At 49.4% G+C, this 18,620-nt stretch overlaps 1 protein-coding gene across 23 annotated transcripts in view; it reads right to left on the reverse strand.

Annotated features, from left to right (window-relative positions):
- FRMD4A (FERM domain containing 4A) overlaps positions 1-18,620 on the reverse strand; it is a 379,365-nt gene that overhangs the window by 49,229 nt on the left and 311,516 nt on the right. For 22 of the 23 annotated variants that reach the window (XM_077945785.1, XM_015146511.3, XM_015146514.3 and 19 more), the window contains exons 12-13: positions 11,866-11,942; positions 6,204-6,342 (exon numbers count right to left, since the gene is read on the reverse strand). In XM_077945785.1, coding sequence (XP_077801911.1) covers positions 6,204-6,342; positions 11,866-11,942 — 216 coding nt within the window. Of the gene's footprint in view, positions 1-6,203; positions 6,343-11,865; positions 11,943-12,186; positions 12,400-18,620 lie in introns of those variants that run through there. The other variant, XM_077945794.1, reaches the window with a different exon arrangement.

Genomic DNA, 18,620 nt, shown 5'->3' on the forward strand with positions numbered 1-18,620 from the left:
TGTTCGCATTTACATTCCTAAAAGCAGTGGTTTTTAAATTTATTTTATTTTATTTTTGGAGACAGAGTCTCGGTCACCCAGGCTGGAGTGCGGTGGCCCAGTCTTGGCTCACTGCAACCTCCGCCTCCTGGGTTCAAGTGGTTCTCCTGCCTCAGTCTCCTAAGTAGTTGGGATTACAGGTGTCCACCACCACGCCCAGCTAATTTTTGTGTTTTTAGAAGAGACAGGGTTTTGCCGTGTTGGCCAGGTTGGTCTCAAACTCCTGACCTCAAGTGATCTGCCTGCCGCAGCAGCCTAAAGTGCTGGAATTATAGGCATGAGCCACTGCGCCCAGCCAAAGCAGTGGTTAAAGCAGTGGTTTTTATAAGGCTACCTGCTCCAGTTTCCACCTTCGGTAGTGACGACGTGTTTGCATTTCCCACACGTGTGTCAAATGTCTGCTTGTTTTCTTCTTCAGGAAATCAACTTTTTGTGAGTGTGCTTGGGCAACAGGCTTTGCCAGTACGCCGAACTTCATGACAACAACTAGAAATGGTCACTTGCTCATCTGTCCTTTCTGTGGCCACCGTCTACAGCACACGCATGGGTGGAACTGGGTGAGGTTGATCATTGTAGCTTCCTGCCAGGCCTGTGGAACGCAAGGTCGTTCCCACACAGGAGAAAGCAGGTGTGGGGGCAGTAGCGAAGACCATGGAGGGGTGTGGACCCACCGCTCCTAGATGCCCTGTGTACAGCCTTCCTTCCGCGCCCAGGGGCCCTTACTGTCCAGCCAGGGCTGTCTGACTGCCTGCAGCTCTGCGCTTCCTCTGCCCTCGATGTTGCTGTCCACACTGGCAAGGACAACTTCCGACCTCATGTTAACATGATGGAAGTCCGTGGGCGGGAGGAAACGCTGAGACATGGTGCTTGTTTTCTTCACCTAGTGTGAACTGTCTTCTTCCTCCTCCTCCTCCCCACCCCATGAGCCTTTCCTCGACTTATGCTTCCTTCCTAACCTCAACGTTTTTCCTTGCATTCAGACCCAAGACGACTTCCTCAGGCGAGTTTTCTTGTTCATAAAACAATCCTGGCTGCCAGGCCCTCGAAGGATTTTGGCTTGCCGCAGAAGGAAGGAAAAGGGCCTTTGATTTCAATTTGACACAGCCTATCAATTGCACCCATCTGGTTGAGTTTTACCCTCTAAGCAAGCATGGCCAGTACAATCCATGACTTCCTTTCTTACTGCACCACTCTGTTACGGAGACCCAGGTTCTAATAAAAAGTAGCCCACTCCCAAACAGTGATGTAACAATAACTCATGAAGGCCTAGACCAATTCAGCGCTGGGCGAAGGGTCTGGGCTCTGAAGTCAGAATGACCTGAGTTAGAGCCGGGCGTGGTGGCTCAAGCCTGTAATCCCAGCACTTTGGGTAGGCCGAGGTGGGTGGATCACTTGAGGCCAGGTATTTGAGACCAGCCTGGCCAATATGGCAAAACGCTGTCTCTACTAAAAATATGAAAATAAGCCGTGCGTGGTGGTGCATGCCTGTAATCCCAGCTACTTGGAAGGCTGAGGCAGAAGAATCTCTTGAACCCAGGAGGCGGAGGTTGCAGTGAGTCGAGATCACGCCACTGCCTGATCTCATTCCAGTCTGGGTGCTAGAGTGAGACTCTGTCTCAAAAAAAGACCTGAATTAGAACCTTGGCTCTTCCCAGTGAATCACTATCGGACTTTGACCCTTCACCTTCCTGATCCTCAGATATGCATTTGTAAAATGGAGGTCTTAAAATCCACATCCCAGAGTTGAGATAACTAAAGTAGATAATTTATGTAAAGGCCATTGCAGTAAGAATAGGATCTGCATTAGGGCCTGGCTGTAATTTGCTAACCGAGGTTAGACTGATGGCCCAACCAGATGTTTTGAGGACTTCATAAATCACATGAAAAACTTGTCCCCCTTGTCATACCAGAACTCTTGCCACACATCATTCTTAAAACAAAAATATGGAAACAAAAGGCATCCTTCCTAAAAGAGACTAGATTCCTGGAAGCTTTAGGAAGCCACTGGATTTTTTTTTTTTTTTTTGAGACAGAGTCTTACTCTGTTGCCCAGCTGGAGTGCAGTGGCGCGATCTCGGCTCACTGCAACCTCTGCCTCCCGGGTTCAAGCAATTCTCCTGCCTCAGCCTCCCAAGTAGCTGGGACTACACGTGTGGGACACCACGCCTGGCTCATTTTTGTATTTTTAGTAGATACGGGGTTTTGCCATGTTGGCCAGGCTCGTGTCAAACCCCTGACCTCAGGTGATCCGCCCGACTCAGCGTCCCAAAGTGCTGGGATCACAGCCATGAGCCACTGTGCCCGGCCTGGATTCTTTCTAGAATGGAAATATCACAGTGACATAACAGACTCGGGGGAGAGGACCGGGAGGACATGGGCATTGTCGGGGAGAGTCTCTCTTTGCAAAGGCAGGTCTCTGGGCCGACCTTAAGGAGTCCCCAGACTCCAGAACATTTTGCTCTGGAAGTCTTGCCTGATACATGTGACTCAGTCTTCTGACTGACACTGTGGGAACAAAACTTCAATGTCCCTGTCCCCCTTGGACCCTAAATAAAATGGAGAACTGCATCAGGGAGAAACAAAAAAGACTAGGAAGAAGGAAAGACGTTTGGATTGGGGGCCAATTCAAGAAGTCCCCACTCTGAGTTCAGAGGGAAAAGTGTCTAATGTTGACTCTAAACATTTTGAGCTTTCAAATATTTTCCTGCAAAGTCTCTAAGACATTCCTTGGCTCTGGGCTTCAGAGGCTGCTGGGATCTAGCAGACAACATTTCTGATCTCTGGGGTCAGCATAGAAGTTACCAATTACAATTGGTGCCTGTGCAGCTTCTCATTCTGAAGGAGCTACAAATAACCAACCAGCACAGCCTCCCTCCGCCCTGTCTTAGATGGTAGAATGGTTTCTTGATGCATATGCATGGAGAGCTGATGGAGGGAGGAAGGGCGGCGGGGGGAGAGACAGGCAGAGAGAAAGGAGGAGAGATTTCCTTAAATGATTTGCACAGTGACCCTGAAAGAAGAAAATAACCGAGTGTCAGGGAAGCCCCTGAACGCTCATGGCTCCCCACCCTTGCACTGGTCTCTTTGGGGTTGATAAACACCATTTAGGGGGCCTGGGCTTTGCTGAAGCTCTTCAGAGAAAGGAATGGTTGGCACGTCCCAGTATAGTAGAGTGTGAGCAGTGACCAGGATGCCAGCCAGAACTGGCTGCCTAGAAATATTACGAAGCTCTCTGTCCCAGCCCGGTCGGCCATCACTCACCCAGAGGCCGTGCTGCCCATCAGAGATGAATCACATCACTGTTCCATAAAGAACATTCCGGAAACAAAAAGGTGTTGTAATGTAATTCCCAAAGGGTATGTCATCATCTCTGATTTAATTTGCGGACCTTTTAGAGAATTTAAACTTCAAGCAAGTGTTGGCCAGGGATAGTATGCTGGATTAACAATGACATTAGTAAAAGATGGCACGTATTTCCTCAAGCAAGTTCACAAACGTGGTGCCATTTGACCAATCACTAGTTGAGGTCAGGAATTTCCTTTGCTGCTAATTGGGGAAGGAAAGCACCAATGATGAAAGACCCACCCAGGGTCCCAGAGCTGGAAAAGAGGCCTCCAGTTCCCACGTAGAGGGTCGCGATCCTCACCTAGCACTGCAGGCTGGGGAACCGGGTCCTGTGAGAAGTGTGAGGGCTCTAGGGCATATGTGAGCGTGCCAGGCTTCCTGGGAAATGTTCTCCTTGTCCTCCTGGGAGCGTGGGCATTTTCTTCAGTCCCCAAGAGTTACTTTTACAAAAGGGACAGCTGAAACATTCCTGATGCTATGGGCATTTGGTTTTGCCTCCTAAAAGACACGTCTTGTTACTAAGTCATCTACAATAATTATTTTTTCTTTTTTCTTTTTTGAGATGGAGTCTCACTCCGTCAACCAGGCTGGAGTGCAGTGATGTGATCTCAGCTCACTGCAACCTCTGCCTCCCGGGTTCAAGCAATTCTCCTGCCTCAGCCTCCCCAGTAGCTGAGATTACAGGTGCCTGCCACGATGCTCGACTATTTTTTTTTTTTTTTGTACTTTTACTAAAGATGGGGTTTCCTCATGTTTGCCAGGCTGGTCTCGAACTCCTGACCTCAAGTGATCAGCCCTCCTCGGCCTCCCAAAGTACTGGGATTACAGGCATGAGCCATGGCGCCTGGCCAATCATTTCTCTTTAAGATGTACTTGCTGTGTCAGTGAGTTGACCTGTTAGCCTGTTGAATAACAAGGCTTGCCAACTGCAGGAGACCGTCTTCCAGGGTGTGGTGGGAAAGCCATAAAACAAGCTTCTTGAGATGCTCAAGAGACCCCCTATGCAAAAACCAGAGCAGAGGGGAGGAGCTTGAACAGCCAACGCTGTGCTATCCTCAAGGCGAGATACGCGTTTTCCTCCTTCCACACTGTGGTAGTGAGTGGGGGGTCTGCCCTCAAGGGGAATTGGCAGTGGGGTTCAGGAGCATTGCCCAATCCCCTAACCTGCAGCATCCATCACCCAACCACAGAGGATGAAATTAATGTTCTCAGGTGTCCACCTCCAACTCTTGCCCCTGGACTGCAAAACCCTGACACCCACCCACTGTGTCAATATCAAGCATGAGTCAAAAACACTTTGGCCCCATTTCTTTTGATCTAATCGAACTTCAAATTCTTGTGCTAGGACTAGGACCCATCAATGCCAGGAGAGCTGTGGAGAATACTCTCATTATTCCTAACAACAGAAATTCTCTGTCCTGCACTCATTCATCCCAGAAAATGACCAAAAAGGGGGTCAGAAAGAAGTAGAGGACAAAATATTTTACAAAGGAGAAAATGATGGCTGCAGGGGACAGACCCCGATTTAAAACTGAATTATAACTAAAAGGATTGTTTCATTTCTTCCTGTTCTCTTTTTTTTCTTTTAGTAGAGACGAGGGTCTCACTATGTTGCCCAGGCTTGTCTCAAATTCCTGAGCTCAAGTGATCCTCCTGCCTTGGCCTCCCGAAGTGCTGGGACTAGAGAAGTGAGCCACTGTGCCCAGCCCTGTCCTCTTTTCTATCTTTCTCTTATCACCTCCCCCTTGATCCCCAACTCGCTCACTCTCCTCTTCCCCAGAAAAAGAGAAACCCCTTAAAATATGGATAAGATGGCAAAAGAGAAAGAACCCGAGAGGGCACCGATGCAGTGACCCTTGTGCCCAGTAAGTGGAGCGTCCTGCCACCTTCTCCCAACAACTCACACAATGGAGGGAAATCCTCAGTAACTGCTAGAAATCACTAGCCCGGGGCCCAGGGTGACCTCAGTCTGTATTCCCCAAGCCAAAGCCAGCAGGATCTTGACAGAAGCTGCAGGGCCATCTTGGCAGGGCTCTTCCCGAGGGAGAATGAATGGGAGCTGCTTGTGGGGGGCTGACAGGGGAGTCTGGGGAGACAGGGCTGGAGGAAGAGGGGGCAGAGTGTTGATATAAGCCCCGTGTGAACCAAGGAGACGTCATCCTCTCACCCACCAGAAAACGCAGCTGCGTGCCCAGAGTCGGGGGTGGTGACATCTCCTTGGAGGAGGACTGTTTACCAAGGCCCCAGGCTCTAGGTCTACCTTAGGGAAACAGGGCGGTTGCTTTTTTTTTTTTTTTTTAAACATTTCCAGTTTTGCATTTAAAAAAAAAAAAAAAAAAGGACTTGGCAGTTAGAACTGCCTGAGGGTTTTCACAGCAATTACCCTAAACAGTTAGGTGGTGTCTATTCCTTGAGAACGATTACTTTTTTCTTTTCAAAACGAAGATAGTACAGCACTGTTTAAACACCAAAAAGGGCTTGCCTTCACACTGCTAGGGGAGTCTCCCGAGGGCCAAAAGCACAGTGGGAATTCCTCAAAAGGGGCCTAGCTGGCTGTAGTCAGCAGCTTGAGCCACTCGATGGTGGTCAGAGCCCCCTAGACCAAGCTGCATGGAATGTGCCCTCTTGAAGAGCTGGTCTCAACCCTCCCACCTGTAACCCTAAGAGGCAAGCCTGTACCTGTGCAAGGTACGGACCCGGGCAAGGGACATGGTACCTCCCCAACCCGTCCGATTCTCATTCCTAAACCGAGAGAGGCAGACAATGGCCCGGTTGCTCTTAAGCTGGCTGAGGGCTTGGTGAGAGGTCTGGTCACTCACCTTACTCTGCTTCCTGTCCAGATAGAACTGATGTTGGCTTATGGCCATAGCCCAGATGGACTTGATCAATGCTGGACATGCATACCACGTGTGCACTGCAATGCCGCTGTGCCCAAACGTCCTCCTTGTCACTGAAGCCCTGGGGAAGCAAGAATCACAAGGTTCAAACCCATTTCTGTTGAGAGAAACCATTTCTCAGTCAACAGCTTCTGTAGAGAACCCACTGGGTCCTAGAAGCCCTGGCTGAAAGTTGACAGCTGAGCTCTCACACATACCTAGACGCGCGCACACACACGCACACACACTCAGGCACACACACACTCACACACACCTCAGAGACACTGGCTGGCAAAGGCCACCTTCTGATTTTCTGACTCCCTAGAGTTGAGAATTTGGCCAAGTCTCGGCCTTGTCTGGGATAAGATGGGTCATTCTAGGTCACTGGATGGTCCTTTTTCGATCCTGGACGTGGCACTGGGCCCAGACAAACTTCGCAGACAGGAAAACCTTCAGTGATGCTCCCTGTGAGACAGGAAATGTGCCAGCGGTGGGGATGAGTAAATTATTTTCTAATCACCACAGGCTACAGTGTCCCAGGGAATCGGGACTTCTTACATAACTAACCCAATGTTCCTTGAAGATTTGGTGATCAATTTCTAATCTATTCAGAGGGCAGGGAGGGTACAAACAATCAGGAGAGGAAAGGCAGAGAGAAATGTGCCCACCCCGAATTCCCCCAACTTCTGTCTATACTTTTTTTTTTTTTTTTTCTCTCTCTTCCAGACGGAGTCTTGCTCCGTTGCCCAGGCTGAAGTGTGGTGGCACGATCTCGGCTCACTGCAACCTCCGCCTCCACCTCCCAGGTTCAAGCGATTCTCCTGCCTCCGCCTCCTAAGTAGCTGGGATGACAGGTGTCCACGCCACGCTGTGCTAATTTTTTGTAGTTTTAGTAGAGACAGGGTTTCATCAGGCTGGTCTGGAACTCCTGGCCTCAGGTGATCCACCTGCCTTGGCCTCCCAAAGTGCTCGAATTACAGGCGTGAGCCACTGTGCCTGGCCTTCTCTATACATTTTTAAACCTAAATGGAGTAATCAGACTTTAAAAGTGAAAACAGGAACTGCTGATCTCCATGTAATCCACCACATTCATGGAGTTAGGAGGACTTATATGGTCATGCTCTTAGTGAAGTATATTTTATAGGATAGGCAGATTATTTTGCAAATGAAATCTGAGAATGTGTGTTTGCATGTGTGTGTGTGCGCGCAAATGTGTGACAAGTTGATGGGAAGGTGGGCTGGGATTTGGGGCCTTTTACCTGGACATCAGAAACAAAATGTGTGTTCTCAAGACTAACGTATCTAATTTGGAAGAAACCTGGGGGTGATCAGCACTTGCAAATAGTAACATTTTCTTTCATGGCTAATTTTCCCTCAAAGAAAACAAAGCTGCCAGGCAATATCTTACTTTGGGGGAGCTAAAGATTTAAAGTGGAGTCTTCTTCACCCTCACTTTTAAGGAGAAATTCAAATCTGGTGGGTAATGACACTGAGTCTACACAGGTTTTTTTCTCCCTTCGGTTCAAACAAAAGTGAAGAAAAAAAAAAGCCAGCACGTGAAAGAGCGCACAGTTGAAAATAATTGAAAAAAGGAGCCAGTGAGAGTGAGGGGGGAGTCCCTCCCCAGTCTCGCTAAATTTAAAAGAAAACAGGGATCTGTGCTCCCAGCTTGGCTTCCATAGCAGTTGCTGCTCTTGGAAATAAATGAATGGCTTTTTTCCCCCTCAGAAAAGCTGAATGAGACAAAAGTATCTTGAAAGGCGGTGCAAGGCTAGGTACCTCCATTTCTCAGGTACCAGGAGGGCAGAAGAGGTAAGTGGCTGGTCAGGTCCGGGTAGTTCCCCAGAGTGTCTAAATCAGATACTCAGAGTTCTTCTCCTGCTCTATTACTACTTTATCTCCTTTCCTCATCTTTCGCTTCAGGCCCTTCCTATTTTGCCCAAACCTTAGAAGTGAAATGTTGGCCCAGCCTGGAGAAGCTCAGGAATGAAGCTAAGCATTGAGTTAGGATGCCCAGGGGGAGAAAGTGCCCAGTGTTTGTCTGGTACGCCACAGGGAATGGTGCAATCACACCTGAGCCCATCGGCCCAGAAAGCAGCCTCTGCCCTCAATGATTCCCATCAATTCCATCTTCATTAAATGACTGCATCTGGCGCTGCCCATCCTATTACTGCGGTTCTGACTCCCTGCCTGGCTTGGGGGAGGGGCTGAGCCCGGAACACCAAACTAACATGAGGCCAATCACATTCCTCTTCCCTAACCTCAAATAAGCAAGGCCACAAGCAATAGGACGACACATTCAACTTAAAAAGCACCACAAGTTTCATTTCAAAGTAACTGGAAGAGAGGACGTGCAGTGATACCAACGTAAAAATAGTCAACACTGAGGCGGGCGGATCACGAGGTCAAGAGATCGAGACCATCCTGGCCAACATAGTGAAATCCCGTCTCTACTAAAAATACAAAAATTAGCTGGGCGTGGTGGCGCACACCTGTAGTCTCAGCTACTTGGGAGGCTGAGGAAGGAGAATTGCTTGAACTTGGAAGGTGGAGGGTGCAGTGAACCGAGATCGCACCACTGCACTCCAGCCTGGGGACAGAGTGAGACTCCGTCTCAAAAGAAAAAAAAAAAGTAAACACTCAAGGCCATAGATACCCCACATACCCTGCCTTGATCATTCCATGTTCTATGCGTGTAACACACTCACACGTGGCTCATGAATATGTGAAATACAAGAGAAAACTACCAATACAAGAGAAAAAAGGCACCACTAGGATGTGAAAAAGAGAACTGAGTGCAAGAAAGACCTTACAGCTCATAGCTCTGGCTCTGCCACCATGCCAAGTGACTGACCTGAAGCCATTTCCTTTCCTTGTGTGTCTTTAATGCTGAAGTCATCCCGGGTCTCCACCTCCGGCCTCCCTGGGCCTCTCCCCCATTCCTACCTGTCTGCAGGCTAACTCGGTGTACTCAGAGCGAGTGTGCCTGGGAGGAGACAGATCTGCTCCTTCCTCCAGCCAGACCCTCCCTCATTTCTTTATCCTAATTGAGAAGCTCCCACCTGACATTTATATCACCCTGAGGGCCCACCACATGGCTTTAATCCTAGTTACCCCTCCAGGTCCCACTCAGACCTCTCCTTCCTGGCAAGCCTCTCCCTTCCTGACCAGCCAGGCCTCTGGCGACCCTGTCCTTCACCCTTCATGGCCCACGATAGCTGGCCCTTCTGTACAGTAGAGAAAGTGCATGAGCTCCGGGCCAGACCTCCTAGGTTCAAATCCTGCCTCTCCTGTATACTAGCTACTTGTCCTCTAGAGCAGGTTCCTTTGTTTCTTGTGACATTCCAAGAGTTCCTTCTTCTCGGCAGGTTCCAGGCAGTGGCTCACGCCCATAATCCCAGCACTTTGGGATGCCAAGATGGGAGGATCGTTTTAGCTCAGGAGTTTGAGACCAGCCTGGGCAACACTGTGAGACCCAGTCTCTCAAAAAAAAAAAAAAAAAAAAAAAATGCTGGATATGGTGGTGTGTGGTTGTAGTCCCAGCTATTCGGGAGGCTGAGGTGGGAGAACTGCTTGAGCCTGGGAGGTGGAGGCTGCAGTGAGCTATGATCGCACCACTGCATTCCAGCGTGGGTGACAGAATGAGACCCTGTCTCAACAACAACAGAAAAGTTCCTTCTTCTGCCTGTCTTCTCAGCTACACTAGAAGATCGCTAAGGAAGAAGACCCTGCTTCCGACTTCCTTCCTTCCCTGCCACGGCTGACACAGCGCCTGAACAGGACACAGAAGCTTCGCAAGAAACATGACATTGATCACTGCTGTCTACGAGGCGACAGACCCACTGAAGAGTCACATGTGAGGTCTAGATTCTTTCCTATATCCCTGGGCCTTGGGAAGGAGAATTTAGCAGTACTCACCGACAGGGTGACAGACGCAGAGAGAACACGAACACACATGCGAAGATAGACGCATGCGTGGTTAAAGGATTTGTCCAAGGTGCCTGGGTGTTCACTGAATTCCCAGCAGAGCACAGGCATGGAGGAGGGTCTATTCCCTGCGCTCAGCCCCTTAGATTACCCAGCCCCTCATTTTCATCCTATGGAGCATCCCCTTTCTGCATCTGACCCATTGTGGCAAAGTTCATTTCACTCTTTTTGTACTTAAATTTCCCCTGCTCTTATATGCCTAAGAAAATGGTCCGATTCAGTTCCCCTGAAAAATGAACAGTGAGTTTCTTCTTGGCTGGAATATTATTTTTGAAATCTCCCTGCCTGCCCTGCTTGGCTTGCACAGATGGATCTGTGCTCTGTGGACTGGGACTTCTGGCCACGACACCCCTTGCAGGTCCCTGAGAAACACTGGATAAAATATGTTTCTGTTAAAGGCTACCATCTTCACCTGACTGCAGAGATGCAGAGGCTCTCAGCTGCTCTCCACTAACTATTCCTGTAGTAACTGTGGTGCTGAGATAGGCTTTTCCCCTACACAGGAGTGGCTGTTTCAGGGAGATTACCCTGGAGGGCAAGCACGGCTTCATTCCTGCCGGGTTATCATGGGCTGCAGTAACAGGGGCTACTGCACAGGTCCAAGCCCTCGCCCTGGGCGGGGTACTCCCCGTCTCCCTCCTGTCCAGAGCTCATGGGGAGGTACCGCGACTTGTTTTGAGTGTCAGAAGCCATGTGTGAGCTGGAATTGGTGCCAAGTCCTCTTTCCAAGCCCAGAGCTGGAGCGTCAACAGCGCCTAAAATCCACTTTCGTTCCTCTGCAGAGTCTGATGTTTTCTTCGTCTGCCCGGGGCTACCTTCTTATTGTAAATGTTTCTGGCCTCACAGAAAGCGATTTCTTAGTTGTCAGGCCTGGTTTTAGGGAATTACGCTGCTGTTTTTGGGATGCCTATAACTTTAGGTCCAGCGGGAGAAAAAGAGAGGAAAACAGTGGGTATGAGCTGCCCAGACCCCAGCCACTCGGGGCTCCCTGTATTCCAACCTGGGGCCGCACTGTCTCACATCTAAGAGTACAGGGACTTTTTACAACCCTGGTGCTGTCTGGGGTACGATTTTGGGTGGAGGGAAAAATAATTTCATTTCTTTCACATCCACCCATGATACTAACATCCTAAAATTACAGCTCCTGGAATAAAACAATGTAGCACAACTGCTTTGGTGACAGATTCATTTTCACATGGACTGTCCTGCCTGAAACACTTGTAGAAGCTCTAAGGAGCGATTCTTCAGACTCTTCTGTAGCAAAGGTTTCCTATGGGGACTTACTGGTGTGTGTTACAAAGTGCTATAAAGCTTCCCTCCAGTGCAGGTAAAACACACACACTGACACACACACACGAGCCAGGGACACATGTGGCCAGATGAGACGGTCAGGGATTGCTACTTACACACACACACACACGTGCGAACCCACTGCATTTATCAAGACATGTAATCCAAAAGAAAGTTTCACTGCCTGATTGGAGCTCCATTCCCCGGGAGACCGCCCCCCTCCACTCCAAACTGACCATGAACAACAAGAGCCCCAAAATAATAAGATCAATAACATGCCCGGCCGAGAGCCACGCCATCCCGCAAGAAAAGGACTTTTCAAGCTTACCTGCGTGGGTCATGAACTTCCACGGAAAACTTCTTTTCTCTGAAGTACAGGTTTTCCAACTGTCTCCACTGGAATATCTGGACAGAAAACAGCGAAGTTTAAAACTCAGGAGGGGCTGGTTCCTGGGCCATCTTCCCCCGTCTGCTGGTTAACTTTCCACAGCTGGCAGTCTCCTTATCAAAGCAGAGACCGTGGTTTGTGCCTCCTCCGCCTCTTGCTTGACTGACACACACACACACACACACACACACACACACTCTCGCAGCTCTCCAGTTTAAAACCAGGCAACGTGGGTGTGGATTTTCCTGCAGGTTCCTTAACTGGAACAAAACAAGTTCTTTTCAAGTTCTCTGCCTTTGGTCGGCCTTTGTTGGTTTGGTCGTGGCAGTCCCCAGCTTGGCAGACTTTTCCCTTCCAGGAGAGGGAGGAGAGGTGGAGACGGGGGAGAGGGACCCAGCAGGGAAGGCGGCGGGTGAGGGGAGAGGAGCGAGCGCTCAGGAGGGAGCGGTAGCCATCTGCGTGGAGTGCTGAACTGAGCTTCCTCCCCTCCAGTGCTGAAATGGGAAGGCGTTCAAATTCCCAGCCTCCCATCGGGACTCCACTTCCTGCTCACTAATGTGTAAGAGCCTTGCAAAGGGCGGAGGAGGCTGGGACCTTATTTCGGGGGCAGGCAACTCAAGATCACAGTGTGAGCCTGTCAAGCCCATTCTTCTTGCTGCAGCACAAAGAAAACCAAGAGTTCTGTCGCCCGGAAGGACGCTGCAGCCAGTCTCTCCCTCAGGCTTGGCCAGGGAGGGTGAGAAGTGGAATGAAGGGGCCCTGGCAGTCATTCCTCCTTCGGACCAGTGAGCTCGTTAACTAAGAAGCCGACTGTAATGTTTGGAAGTAATTAGGGCTGCATCCACTTGCTGCAGGAAGGGGGTTCCTTTCATTGGATGAAAAAGAAAGTTACTTTAACCCTCTGGGAAATGTCACAGGAGGTTCAACTTGTGTGCACACGCATTTGCATTCATATTTGATGGTTACTGCATCTCCTTCCATATACTTGGAATTTCTGTTTATTTAGCAGAAAGAAGGGGTAAAGCAGGAATCTTGTTCTTGTCTTTTTGCAGGGAACAGCTTCCCTAGACTCCCCTCTTTCTCTGGCCACTGACTTAAATGATTTTCAGGGTCTTGCCCAGAGTCCTTGGACCGGAGGCTCCCGACCCTCTGACCCGCTCATGTTCTGTCCACCTTAGAGACGTGATGGCCATTTCCTGTATCCGACCCACCCTGTCTTCCCGGGCTGGGGACACTGCCAGTCAGCAGTTGGGCCAGTGGACCCAGAACCCCAAATAAAACTGAGCTGGAATAAAAAGTGCTTCTGGAATATCCGCATTCTTTTATCTTCACAATCTACTCTCTGGAATTTTACAATTATTTTCCTGTGTAAATACTGGGAAGCAGAATATCTATTCTCTCTTATTACAGAGCTGCCTCTTTTGTCCCCGGCTCAGAGTGCATTTCACTCTGAAGCCCAAGGAAATTGTATTTTTCTTTCTTGTTAAGCATCAACTCCAGGTGGGTAGAGAGATACTGCAAGGAGAGCAAATGGCCCAAAGGCCTGTGCGGGCTGACAGCTTCGTGTCAGAGACTCAACAGCGCCTTAGTGGAGTCTGTTACTAAAATACACAGACCCAGGTCTCATGCTCCTGTCTGATGCTTGGCCACTATAAATCCATCCATGAAAACACCCAAATTTCCTCTCTGGTCCCCAGGTGTTATATATTCAGACACATTCTACCTGAACTTAGCCAGAGCTACAAAAATACCAGAATGAACAGGTTACACGACCTTGGCCTCATAACCTGGGGGCAGTACACTGAGCAAAGTGGTCAGGCGGGCAGGCTTTGTGGTCTGACTACATCTGTTTGAATCCAAGCTCCACTACCTTTTTTTTTTTTTTTTGAGACAGACTCTCGCTGTGTCCCCCAGGCTGGAGTGGTGTCAAGATCTCGGCTCACTGCAACCTCTGCCTCTCGGGTTCAAGTGATTCTTGTGCCTCAGCCTTCTGAGTGGCTGGGATTACAGGAGTATGCCACCACACCTGGATAATTTTTGTATTTTTTAGTAGAGACGGGGTTTTGCTATGTTGGGCAGGCTGGTCTCCAACTCCTGGCCTCAAGTGATCTGCCCGCCTTGGCCTCCCAAAATTTTGGGATTACAGGCGTGAGCCACCGTGCCCAACTCCGGCTCTAAGCTGCTGGACCCGACACAAGTTACAGCATTTCCTTTAGCCTCAGTTTTCCCCTCTGTAAAATGGCAAAAATGACCGCTCTAAGGTAGATCTCAGCAGCCACAGATCGTAGCACAGTACTGGCACAAAGTGACCTTAGATCTTACTATGAATCCCAAATGTTCTTACTTCTCCCAAATCCCGGCAGATTAAAAGAGAGTTACTCCAGAACAACCAGAATCATTCTGTTCTCAGATTTCCTTTTCTTAGATTCCAAGCCCTGACTTTTGGGTTTTAAAAAAATTATGTGTGTGCTGCAAATCCCTAAACACAGAGAACATTTCTCCCGGTGCCCCTCCCTTCCTCTCAAGTAAGGGATGTGGATGGTACTTCAATGAAAGGGTCCTGTTGGCTGCATCCCACGGGGTCCCTCAGCCCCTGTCCTGCACCCGCCTTGCTCAGGCAAAGTGAAGTCTTGAACAGGATCGGCCTTCTGGGTATGCGACCTGAGGGCCCTTTGCTCAGAAGGTCCTTGGCTTGGTTTCATGCTCTGCTGTTGACATCTTGAAATTCCTAATAGGTTTCCTTCCTCCCCTCCCCCTCCTCCTCCCCCTCCTCCTTCTCCTTCTCCTCTCTTTTCCTGTCTTTGTTGCTATATGCTTTTAAAAAATTAATTTCCATAGGTTTTTGGGGAACAGGCGGTATTTGGTTGAGTAAGTTCCTTGGTGGTGATCTGTGAGATTTTGGTGTGCCCATCCCCCGAGCAGTGGACACTGAACCCACCTAATGGGCTTGATCAAGGGGCCCAGCATTTCCATTTTGCACTGGGCCCTGCTCATTGTGGACTTGATCCTGGCCTTAGGTCCTGGTGTGTACTGGTCCTGGCAGGCTCTGTGGGGTAAGGTGCCTACCAGCCTAATGGGCAGGCCCGGGAGGTGGGACCCTCAGGCCCTCCAAGAGAAGGAAAGAAAGCAGAACCAGGTGTGAGCATGCTTGAGAACCCCCCTGTGCCTTTCATGGGAAGCCCCCTCCCCGCCTGATGAAGAACCCCAGAGCAGAACGCTCCGAGGGATTGTTTCCCTGGCAACTCCTCTCTCCCCCATTCCATGCAAAATAAAACACAAACCAAGCTTTGCTTTAAGTGCTCCCTGATGCGGTTCAGCATGGAGAACCATGCGTCTGCCAAAGGGCCTGAACAAAACCATCTGGACTCTGCTGCATGGCCCTGTCTGTGGCTGCTGTGGCTGCTGTGGCTGCTGTAGCTGCTGTAGCTGCCTGAGGTTAGGCCCTGCCTCCAGCTTCTGCCCTTGGCTGTGAACCATGGAGTCCTGGCTCCCAGGCATATCCCCGGGATGATGCATTTTTGTAGCAGGGTGCAGAACAATGGATTCCCCCTGATGCTTGCTTTAAGCATGAATTTTTGTTTTGTAAATGCAATCCTGGGAAGGAAGGGTAAGAGGTGAAGGGATGGGTGGTTTTTAGGATCAGATTATTGCATTGAGACATTAGAAGGGTCCAGGAACAGGCTGGGAATGGTGGTTTTGCCTGCAATTCCAGCACTTTGGGAGACTGAGGCGGGCAGATGTCTTGAAGTCAGGAGTTCAAGACCAGCCTGGGCCAACATGGCAAAACTCCGTCTCTGCGAAAAATACAAAAATTAGCTGGGTGTAGCGGTGGGCGCCTGTAGTCCCAGCTACTTGGGAGGCTGAGGCAAGAGAATCACTAGAACCCGGGAGGCAGAGGTTGTAGTGAGGCAGGATCGCGCCACTGTACTGCAGCCTGGGCGACAGAGCAAGACTCCTTCTTAAACACAAAAGCAAAAGGGTCCCGGGAACAGAAGAGGAGGTGTGCATGTCAGAACAGTAGCCTGATTCTTTTCTCTTCACTCAGGAGGGAGGGGGTGAGCTGGGGACAGGAATATGGAGGCAGGAGGGACCAGGAGGGTGGAAGCCACTGCCCCTTGCCCAGTGCCGGGGTGCAGCTGGCTGGAAAGGCATCATGCTATTCATGGGGTCTGGGGCATTTCTGCCCACGTGTCCTTGTGCCCATGGCTTAGAGGCCCCATTAAATACCTCACTCTGAGGCCGGCAGAACAAACACTACAATCAAATCAACAAACAGGAGATGCTCCACCTTGCCTCCCCTTTGTAAACAGGGTAAGGTGGGCTCTGACTGAGCTGGTTTCGGGGCAGCCCCGATGGTCTGCGCCACCTCAGGGGAGCCTCCCGAGCTTGCACTGGCTCGGTGCAGCCGTCATAACCCCCCCCACGTAAAGCTGCCAACTCCCTCTGCCCCTCCGCCTAAAGACACAGCAGGCACCCATAATGATCATCGGGATGGCTGGGCGGCTTCCCTTCCCATAGTAATGCCTATGGCCAATTATACCCAAGGAGCTAATTAAAAAGCTAAAATACGTAGTTCTACCAATAATCAAAGAATGTATTAATTCATACCTATTAAATCAAGGGGTTTCTAGTGCACGTCATTTAGGCATCTTTAAAAAGCCCTGCACACATCGTTCCTTTGATCTTTTGGCATCCCTCAAGAAGAGTAAGTGGGAAATTTACTTCTTGGGGAAAACAAGGCCCAGAGAAATTAAGGAAAACTGCCTAAGGCCACACAGCAAGTAAGTGAAGGAACCAGAAATAGAAGTCAAGGGCACCTGGGCCATTACACTAACCTCTAACTATGTTGCTTTCCCCAGGAGTCCACCAATTAGTGGGAACAGCTCTTACTGACTAATGGATGGTTAACTTTACAAGTGGAATGATTTTTACAAATGAGCTACAATATGACTGTAGGTAGAAAGTAAAATAGCAAATCTTTTTCGTCCTACACCATGGCCTGGCTTTCCTTTTATATGGTAAATGATAACAAGTATTCTTTCTTTCTATCCTTGGAGTCCTGGCTTCCTCTAGTTTTCTATACAGCAATGCTTCAATACTCAGTAGCTTTCATCCAAAGACTAAAACACAACAACAATTGTGATGAAGGACAGCCTGGGCCAGGTGTGGTGGCTCACGCCTGTAATCTCGATACTTTGGGAGGCCAATGTTGGGTAATCACTCAAGGTCAAGAGTTCGAGACCAGCCCTGTCAACATGGCGAAATCCTGTCTCTACTAAAAATTAGCCAGGCGTAGTGGCACATGCCTGTAATCCTAGCTACTCGGGAGGCTGAGGCAGGAGAATTGCTTGTACCCAGGAGATAGAGGTTGCAGTGAGCCGAGATCTTACCACTGCACTCCAGCCTGGGTAACACAGTGAGACTCCATTTCAAACAAAACAAAACAAAACAAAACAAAACAAAACAAACAGCCTGGATGATCTGGGCTCGCACGGAACAAAACTTGGAACCACCAAGATGTGGCTTCCTTGAGACTATATCTGTCCCTGTTGTTGGGACTGGCTGATACTGGATGTGGATTCTTAGTTTCTGACCTAGACTTGCTGTGATTCCCAATGCGATCGTAGGTCCTCCACTTTCCCGTTCTGGGACTCAGTATCTTCATGTATGAAAATAGGAGGTGGGAAACATTTATCCACGGAGTGCAAACAAGAGTGGGTCATAAATATTGCCTTTGAGCCCTGAACGCAACAGGGTCCTCTCTAAGTACTTAATGAGCAGTTACTGGTTTCTATTAGCTGGCCTGCTGGATTCCCACTTCCTGTGTTTGGCTGAAGGTTGGGGCAGAGGAAGGGGCTTTGGCTCCACTGGACTTCCTCCCCAGCCAGCATTTATGGAGAGCTGGGACTGCACGTGGAGTAGTGGGCGAGCTCCCAGGACGATGCGGAAATAGACGCTTGAGAGGAAGCTCCGTCTAGTGGCTCTGATGCTTGACCAGGACTTTGGAGAACCTCGTCTTCCCCCGCTGTCCCTGAGGCTGAGTCACCAAGCTTCTTAATGACCTCCCTATGAGTAACTTCCTGCTTCATCCAGGGGGCCTATTACACAGAATCACAGCAGCCATCTGGTCCACCTCCTCCTTGCACAGATAAAGTAACCTCAGGAGAGAGAGGTTAAGGGATTGGCAGAGGTTAAATAAGTAATTGATGTCGGGACCCACATCTTGTGACTTCTGGTCCTGGACTCTTTCTAACACACCATGAAGCTCTGACAATGAATGAGAACAAAGTTGTTTCAAGCTTCTTGTTCTGGGTCTCTATATAAGAAGAATTAGGTCTAATTCTTCTTACATAGAGCGTGGACATGAAGAATCTCCAAGCTCAGAAGGAAACATACAAACTGAAAAACTCACTTCCTTATTTCATTTCTGCCCTTTTTACTTTGTGCAGCAGACGGGCACTTGCAAATCTTTGGGTGGATTTACATTTTCAGCAAATACAAATGAGTTGTTACACATCTAGAGGGCTGCAGGGCAACAGAAAGGAGTCACTGAACCTGAATCAGATGGAATTTAAAATGTGAGAGCACCCAGAAAGCCCCAAGCCTGTGCTCTCAGAGGACTGGATCCCATGCGCCCTGGTAAGGTTTTGCTATTGGAGCACAGCCGGTTCTAAGAAGGAACAGAAGTAGGTATA

This window comes from Macaca mulatta, chromosome 9, assembly GCF_049350105.2.
Source record: "Macaca mulatta isolate MMU2019108-1 chromosome 9, T2T-MMU8v2.0, whole genome shotgun sequence".
In the NCBI taxonomy this organism is placed as follows: domain Eukaryota; kingdom Metazoa; phylum Chordata; class Mammalia; order Primates; family Cercopithecidae; genus Macaca; species Macaca mulatta.